Source organism: Halyomorpha halys, unplaced genomic scaffold (assembly GCF_000696795.3).
Source record: "Halyomorpha halys isolate HHAL.00 unplaced genomic scaffold, Hhal_1.1 Scaffold1578.1, whole genome shotgun sequence".
NCBI classification, from domain to species: Eukaryota; Metazoa; Arthropoda; class Insecta; order Hemiptera; family Pentatomidae; genus Halyomorpha; species Halyomorpha halys.
In genome coordinates, this window is record NW_027108835.1 from 5,557 (window position 1) to 14,707 (window position 9,151).

General features: G+C 30.2%; 1 protein-coding gene across 2 annotated transcripts in view; it reads right to left on the reverse strand.

Annotated features, from left to right (window-relative positions):
* The window catches only part of Ero1L (endoplasmic reticulum oxidoreductin-1-like protein), a gene marked incomplete at its 3' end in the record, with an annotated part of 9,784 nt that extends 3,859 nt beyond the window's left edge, over nucleotides 1–5,925 (reverse strand). Inside the window, 9 exon segments of one of the 2 annotated variants that reach the window (XM_014435394.3) lie at nucleotides 56–148; nucleotides 225–271; nucleotides 1,409–1,600; nucleotides 1,719–1,795; nucleotides 2,548–2,619; nucleotides 4,204–4,287; nucleotides 4,376–4,495; nucleotides 5,359–5,520; nucleotides 5,640–5,925. In XM_014435394.3, the coding sequence (XP_014290880.1) occupies nucleotides 56–148; nucleotides 225–271; nucleotides 1,409–1,600; nucleotides 1,719–1,795; nucleotides 2,548–2,619; nucleotides 4,204–4,287; nucleotides 4,376–4,495; nucleotides 5,359–5,460 (787 nt within the window). 2 annotated transcript variants of the gene reach the window in all.
* Nucleotides 5,926–9,151: the final 3,226 nt, after the last annotated feature.

A 9,151-nucleotide genomic window follows, 5' to 3' on the forward strand; every position in this document is an offset into this window, starting at 1 on the left:
TATAAAATTATACGTAGAATTACTTTAAGATTAAAAGGTAATTATAAACATTTACCAGGGAAAAGATATTGAGAGCAAAGATGTATATTTATACTGGCATGAAGACCTGATATAACTCGATAAAACGCCCTTTTCTCCAAACATAAACCTTAAAATCAAAACAAACTATGTAGTTTTATTTCATCCATCAGTTGATTTCCAAGGTACTGCATAGTTACTCTTACCATTAAGTTTTGAGGTAGAAATATAAGCATCAAAAGTATTTTTTGGCCTGCAATAAAAAAACAAAAAAAAAGATAATACAGGATGTTCTCATGTTCATTATATTAAATATGAAGTCAAATGTCACCTATAAGATTTTCATATTTTATTTATCATATTTTAAAATTAGTCTGGAAAAATCAATTATTCAGTGCTCAATAGCGACTGTCTCTTTTATTCTTAATAATTATAATTTACAACATTCACTTTAGTATGGTATACTATTCAATATTCATTAGTACTTAATCTTTTTTTTTTATTTAAGATTATCAATAAATTATCAATGAGGTAGGGGTGGTTAACAATTCTAAGCAGCCATCCAGAACTCTTGAGTCATTAGCAGTACCATATGACAGGGAACCCATACAACAATCATAACCTTAACTCTGGAAAGAACTGGTCAGGCCACACTTATTACCATAGTTAGCAATACTACATAATGTTGACAACCACTAAACTAACTATACTTAAAGGAGATAGAAGAGATCTCGACTATGTTTAATTATAAATCACAAATTATTGAAAGAAATTATAAATTAATTAGACATGATACAAATTTCAGCATTTAGTAATAAAAGAACAATTCTACCAGGAATTTTCTCTTCAAACAATTATTGAACTGCATTATATTATATAACATCAAAGGGATCCCAAATGTTTGTCCTGTACCTCCCCTCCCCCGTACCCTACTACTCATAAACTTTTTTCTTCAATTAATGTAACTAATTTCACATACATCAAATTAATGTAATTATCAGATTTATAATTAGTTTCATGAAAAGATCACAACTATTAAATCTGGTTAAATGTACTTAACTAGATGTAAACAAAGGGATGTTATTTCGAAAGCTATATCATGTAAAAAGGTGCATAAGCATTGCTTGTTGGCCAGAAATCATTAAAAAAAGATATAGAATTTTCTTCAAATCTTTATTATCATTACAAAATATAATCTGTTTCCCTTTATCAAGTTCCTAATTATTGTAATTGACACCAAAGCACTTTAAATTGATATATTTTTTTTTATATTCAGAAATTAACTATTTTTCCAAATATTTACTGTACATTGACGATCAAACAAAATTCCCTAATTTCCTGAGTAGTATGAACTCTGATTAACGATCAAATAAAATAAAATAATAATAACCTGAAACAATTCTCCATGTAAATGCTTCTCCAAATTCGATGAGCTGAAGGACCCCTGTATCCTGTATATCTCTCTGGATTTAGAGAAAGATCAACATATTGTGCATCACCATCATCGTCTGGTAGAGTACAAAAATTGTCTTGAGCATCATCATATGCCTGCCATAATGCAAATTCTTCATACGCTTTAGCACTGAAACATAAGTTTATTACTCCAGTGACATAATTATTTAAACAAACTAAAATAATAATGAATTTAGAAAGTTAAAAATTGTGAAAATTCTATTATACAAATTTGTAAAAATGTGTACCTGATAGTAGTGTTCAGATACCCCAGCTCATCAATAACATCTGTGTCACAATCTTGATTTTGAGACTCTTCAAGATACTGAAAATAAGGTAACTTATAAAGAACTAAAAAAAAACTTTAAATAAAGAAACTCCTATCATCTTATCCACACTTTTAAAAACATTTATTTATGAAATAAAATCATTATAATACAACATATTCAACTCAGAGATATATGTTAAAATGATTTGCACCACTAATCATAACATGAAGATACAATGATTAACAAAATAAATAAATTTTGAGTAATATGAATAATGGGAACTAACTTGGTTAGCTTCTTCAAGCACAATAATCAGACACCCGAAACACAAAAACCCACAAACAAGAGTTGTGCCATTCAAGCTGATATATTTTCAGGAAGGTATTTTGACCTGAAGTTTCTAATTACAATTGATATTTATAGATTGAAAATATAAAACTTTTATCCACAAAATTATTTTGTTCAACAGCTGAAAACAAAAATTATAAACTTCTTCCATCAATTTCCCACTTTAGTATTACACAAACCACCACAATCATTTCACAGACAAGGAGAAAATAACCATCCTAGTTCTCTTCAATTAATTAAAGGTATTTACTAAAAAAAGAACTCTTTGACCAGTGCTGACCTGCAGACCTTCAAAAAGTCCACTGATAAATTATCTCATCCTGGAACTTAATTATTGTAGTTGTTGGGTTACAAAGTGAACCACTAGCTACTTAGGCCACCCAAGAAGAGAATAATTATGTGCCTAATCTTTATGCTGAGCCCAATTATTCATTTAGGAAAATTAACTGATTTGTTATACCTTAATATGCATTTCTTCATTGCCATAGTGGTGTTTTAAAAGATTTCCCTTTAGACCTGGAGGTATTTCTTCCTATAAATTAGAAAAAATATTGAAAATTTTTCCATTTATAGGCATAAATTACACAGTAATAAATATATAAAATATTATGGATCAAGTGATTTATATTTCAATTTCAAAACCAACAAAACTTGAGGAACATAAACAAATTATAAGTAGCTAAAAAAGTTAAATATTAAATTTTCTTCCTTACTCAATGTAGCTTAGCCTGATATGATCTAAAACATTACGGTACGAATATTGTACAACCATAACATATTCATTTCCTGATGAAGTAGTTGCTTGAAGACTTCAAGCCAACTCTCAGATAGTGTATATGCCTTTGCTTATATCCACTTACTGATCTATGACAGTGAGTCTTGGACTATTACCTCAAGACACAGGAGCAAAATCTAAAATAACGGAAATAAATTACCTGAGGAGGATAGAGGGGAAAACAAGAGGAATAATTAAATGAGGAAAAGTACAATAATAAGTAAACTGGAAGTGAAGCTGGTTACAGTGGAACATATCACAGATTCCTCACTATGTTCTATAATGCAGTGAGTCATTGCCGATATACCTTTGATTGACCTTCTGGAGGATTAAGGCATGCAGATGTTCCCACAAAGATGAAAAGGGCCAGCAGGATCTTTACTAGGCCACTGTAGCAAAAGAAGGGAGATTATATTATATTATAATGCTGGAATGCTCAATCTTCTGAAAGATAGACTCATAGTCTGATTCCTGATGTAGCAGCATGAATGTCTCAAAAACAGGGACGTTGACATTTACCTTACCCAACTCTTTATAGGATACTTGTGCCCAGAGGAGGAAACAGGGTAATATGCGTTCTTCCGTTGTACATTTTTTACTTGAGAAAAAAAGAATTAGACAGGACTCTAGGACAGAAGTTAGCTCCAGAAAACCCAAGTGCTTTGATGATGACTACGCAGGGTAGCTGAGATGGTGATGCAGACTATGGATTGCAACAACTCTTTATAGGATACTTGTGCCCAGAGGAGGAAACAGGGTAATATGCGTTCTTCCGTTGTACATTTTTTACTTGAGAAAAAAAGAATTAGACAGGACTCTAGGACAGAAGTTAGCTCCAGAAAACCCAAGTGCTTTGATGATGACTACGCAGGGTAGCTGAGATGGTGATGCAGACTATGGATTGCAAATCATCAGCTAGCTTAGAGCAAAGCAGTGAGAAAGGTGGGGATCGCAATGACTTAGTAAGAAGTTCAGAGAAGAAGTAGGTCCATAGCCATCCTACCTCACCCAGAGTAATACTTGATAACCATTCAAAAGGCTGGTAAAGATGAATAGGAACGATCCATTTACGGATTTTATTCTCCCTTCAACAACTCCTAACATCTGTGATCTAGGTAAAGCTATAACGTCAATGATTTACCAAAACTTACTACTTTTTTTAGGACATTACTAAGCATTATTTTGTATCAATAAAAAAAATTATTAATACTTTAAGTTAATTTTGAGTTATATAATAAAAAAAAAATTGAAATTAAGATTCTTACAGAACATAATAAATTTAATTTTATCAGCGCATTAATACTCTTAATTTAAAATAGATAAAATTTACAGTCAACTTACTTCTTTACATGGCTTTACATGACAAAACTTCATAGCACATCGACTATCATCAGACCAAAATGGACATTCTTTCTTCAAGTTTACCTAATCAAACACCATATTTGTATTTATAAATTATTACATCAGAAAGAAAAAACTTAAAAAGAAATTATAGGACTGGTTATATATTGACCTTGTAAAATCTAAAGTAATCCTTGTTAATTAAACTTTGTAATCGAGGATATATTTTTATATTGTTGAAGTAGTCCACTGTACCTACATTGCAACTACAATCTCCTATCTGTCCCTTAAGCTGTAAAACACACAAAAATAATATTAATAAAGTTCTCTATATTTACACATAATAAACAAATAAGTGGTACAGCCAAAGAAAACTCAACTCATGATTTGCTCCACTTAAGAAACATAATTAGTCAAGGTATACCTTGATAAATAAAAGATATAAAACACACAATAACAAAAGAATGTAAAAATAAAAATTAACTATTCTCAATCATATAGTAGGCAATCGGGAATAAAACATATTAACTGAATTTTTTTATCAATCGAAATTTTTGGCATCACTGGCATTTTGAGAGTTATTTATAAATTATTAAAAGATATAGTAAGTGACTGTTGATTGAAGGTAAAACATTGTAACTAACGAACAATTTAACATTGTAAAACTTTTCATTTTTGCAATTACCATCTTCTATGATTGAATGCCTGTATGTAGGAATTAGATGAAAAAGGTTAAAAAATAATATGTATTGTCACCTCTTGGTAAAATCTTGAAAATAAACATTAATATTTAGAAAAGAACTGAAATCAGGTAAATTACACCAATCAAATAGGCTGTTTTAACTTCATACTATAATAAAATAAGATTATAGAGATTGAGGAGAAAATATAATAGGGCAACAGATAAACTAACACAACTAACAGGAGTAAGCTAAAACAACAAATACTTGACAGCTGGGTAACATTGTTTCCTGAAGGAGAAAAAAACTGTATAACCTTTAGTTATAAACATGTAATAGAGAACAAAATGTGCAAAAATTCAAGGGGGAGGTTTTTTGTAGTGTTCTCACAATGAACAAATACCTAAGTGATAGACATATGCTTACACACTAACACACAGTTATATAGGAAAGAAAATAAACAACTTCAACTCACCTTACAGAAGCAATGATCACCTCCAGTAAGCTCATTTGGTTTGAATGAACTGGAAACTACTGTTATGAGAATAAATTCAACAAAAATCTTCAAAGGTAACATTATGAAAACTTATAAGTCCATGGACATTTCCATTAAATGCAGTAGACATGTACACTACAACTAAAGAATATCCTAAGCACATTATCTAGACAGAGCTTATTTATAGGTAAATTTAATCATCCATAACTAACAAAAAATCATACGATAATGACTATGAGCTGTCATCAAATTTAAATTACCATAAAACCTGCTTTCTAGCTAGAGTTAGTTGGACCAGCGGCAGAGTGCACTGTTAACAGGGAAGCGGATTTTTTAAAAGTAGGAAATCAAAAGTGTAAAATAGCTAAGCTGAGGACGATAGTGTAAGAAGTTATAAAAAAAAGTATCTTAATGAAGTTTGTATGTAAAAACTAATAAGATAAACTAGCCGGCAAAACGAATAACAGAGTTATATAGTTTACGATGAATTCATAACAACGAACAGTGATAATCCACGTATGCTCTCACTAATGCGTCATCATAGAACGTGATGCAAGTCAGCTTCCTAACTTTTGTATTTCAAAGCATTGTGGAAGGTCAGAGTTATTAATAAAGCTCTCAATCTGAAGGAAATTAATTGTTGAATCAGCTATTTACTTTCACAAAACAAGCTTTTAGGTTCCTTATTAGTTCATTGTCAATTAATTTATTGAGTGACACAACAAAGCAAGGCGTTCACTATCAATTTCTATTCAATTCATATCTTTACTTAAATTCTTGAATGTATTGGTATCACAAAAAAAAAAATCATGTTACTTCTACATTACCTCAAAATGATATATTTCTTTTTAATCCATTATTTTCATTTTGTTTTCCAATTCAATGAAAATTACAAAAACAGTGAATTTTCACTTAATATACAACTATTTGGTTTAGTCCAACATTTCAGCCCTCAATATCTCCAAAAGATTTTTACTTCAATACTCAATTAAATGAAAGGGTGGGAAGACGAGAGGTAAAAGTGACAATTTTGGGAACAAAATAATATTTTTACACTTTTCCCTAAGTCAAATTACTAATATTGGCAAAATTGTAAAACTCCCAACAGTTAACAAATAATTGTTGATAACTTCATAATTTTATCAATACTGAAGCATAAATTTGGTTTAGGCACTGGTGGATAGCAAAAAATTTCTTACTTCCAAAATTGTTACATTTTGTTTCACACCCTCGGCTTCTCACCTAATCAAATATAAAATGTTTTCAAATGGATTTGATCTTGTCCAGTACGGACAGAATGGACTATCTCGTCGTCCGTTCAAAATCAATAAATATTAATTATCCGAAAACAATGGACAAAATCAAACTGCCGAGTGGGCATTTTATCCACTTTTTTTATTTTATCCAGTCACATCACTGGAACATTATTAGTCTTTGGGTACTTGAGTCGTTGTCTTAGGCGGATATGAATAACTTTTCCTGTCTGTTCTTTATTTACCACTTAATTGGTTGGTACTTATCTCATATTTATTGTGAATTTGTCTTTTCTTTTTAAAATTGTTATTAGCTTTCTTCAAAGTACTTTTTATCTGAATTTGTCATATTTCTTCTTAGCTTTATCAAGAAAAATGATAACAATTTGAGCATTTCGATACACGGAAGAAAACTTCAAGTATTTCAAATATATCCTCCAACCTCATATGTCAAATCTTGATGTTAAAGAAAGATGTTTTCGAAGATGCTGATAGTGAACTTGAATAATGAAAAAATAAAACTATTTTATTTATTTATTTATATTTGAAATTTACAACTGTAAAATAAAAATACAACAAATAAATGTAGTGTAAGTTTGAGAACACATGCTAGTCAAAATCTAAGAGCAATTCCTTGTCAAAATAAAACTAAAGATTGATTATGCTATTTTTTTTTCTTTTTAATATTCATCTTTATAATGTAAATTTCGTAAAAAAGCATACAATGTTGGTCAATAATCTCTACAGTAAATTAACAGTTGTTGTTAACACTTTTTTTTAAAAAACAAAAACAAAATAGAGATAATAAAAACTTTTTTTTTATTTTGTCGATTGTTTTCGGATGATTAATATTTATTGATTTTGGACTGAGAAAATAGTCCATTCTGTCCATACTGGACATGATCAAATCCACCCTCCTTTCTGCTTGTCTCTGAGCGGTAAGAAAGAAGCTACCTACATTTTTATTACAAATGATAGATACACATCACTTTTGGATTATGGAATACATTTTCGGGGAACAATGGTTTGATTATATTTAATTAGGTGAGAAGCTGAGGGGTACAATTGACAATTTTGGAAGATTTTTTGCTATCTACGAGTCACTAAACCAAATTTACACTACACAGTGTATTAACACTGAATATCAATTTTTTTGCAACGAGAAGCCGTTTTTATTTTTATACTTTTGGCTGGATGGTCTACATGGGAGCTTGTTAGTTCTTACTCTTCGTTTTTTGTTTCTTTTTGTAAATTATTTTTCTTGTTATCTTGGTCCTCATGAGTTAAAGGTCAAGTTTTGTACCTGAAATTTAAAATATATATTTTTTTTAGCCAAACGCCATAATAAATAAAGGCCCAGGTTTAATAGACATTTTTGTTAAGGATGGTTCCATTTTGAGCAGAATCTGGTTGTCACGGAGTGTGCGGAAAGCATCAAGCGTTTGCCGGAGGGCTAACAGTTTGTAAATTTATCATTAGCATAACTTAAATTAGATTCGATGAAATGACTTCTGTCCTCATAGGACGAAAATTTCCAAAGAAATTATACAAAAAAATAATTTAAAAGCATATGAGCTTTAAAAAACTCGAAGTTCCACCGTGACATTAAAAATAAAAGTATTATATCGATTATTAAGTGGAATATTTTTTTCGATATTTAGCTCTCTTCCTTATTCCTCGCCTAGTTACATAAATATTGTTGAATTTTAGTGTATATGGTTACGCACTTATTCTGGGCTCCGAATGCATAGTTTATAAAAAGAAAATAGATTTTAAGATCGGGCACTCGCGTATTGATTTATTTTAACCTCTTGGGGTCCATTGTTGGGCTTTCTCCAAGATTGTTTGGTAATCGGATCGTGGGTGTACGCCCATAATGCCCAGTGGGGACAGGAGGAGGCTGATACCCTCCCCCCCTCCCCCCTTCCCCTAAAAGTGAAACAAAAATTATTACTTTAATAAAAAAAAGATTTTTTTTTTTTCAAGCAAATACTAATTGTTAAAACAAATAAAGCTCTACGACGATTATATATAATTTTTATTTTTATTTGAATTTTCAGCGCTGCAATGTCATAACTTGATGGACTATGGCATTCCCCCCTAGTTTTGATTCTGGATACGCCCTTGAATTAGGGATGGGATATCGATATTCTCCTTCTATAATATCGAAATATCGGTTTCTAAGAAAAAAAAAAAAAAAAAAAAAAAAAGGTCGCACTTCAAAAGTATATATAAATAAAAGAAATATTGATAATATACACTCCAATGTAATATATCTATAATCATATATTCAGAAGGAAATATTCGTACCAAAATATAATATGGCAAAGATTTGCCAATGTTATTTAATCCAAATATCGATGTTTTGTTAAAGAGAATCTTCAAGCTTAATAATAGTATTTCGATATTTAATATTGATTATTCATCATAATCATTTCGATATTTGACATTTTTATAATTATTTATTTCTAACGTTAGTAAAAGTATTCCGATATTGTATTATCAAAGGATCGATATAT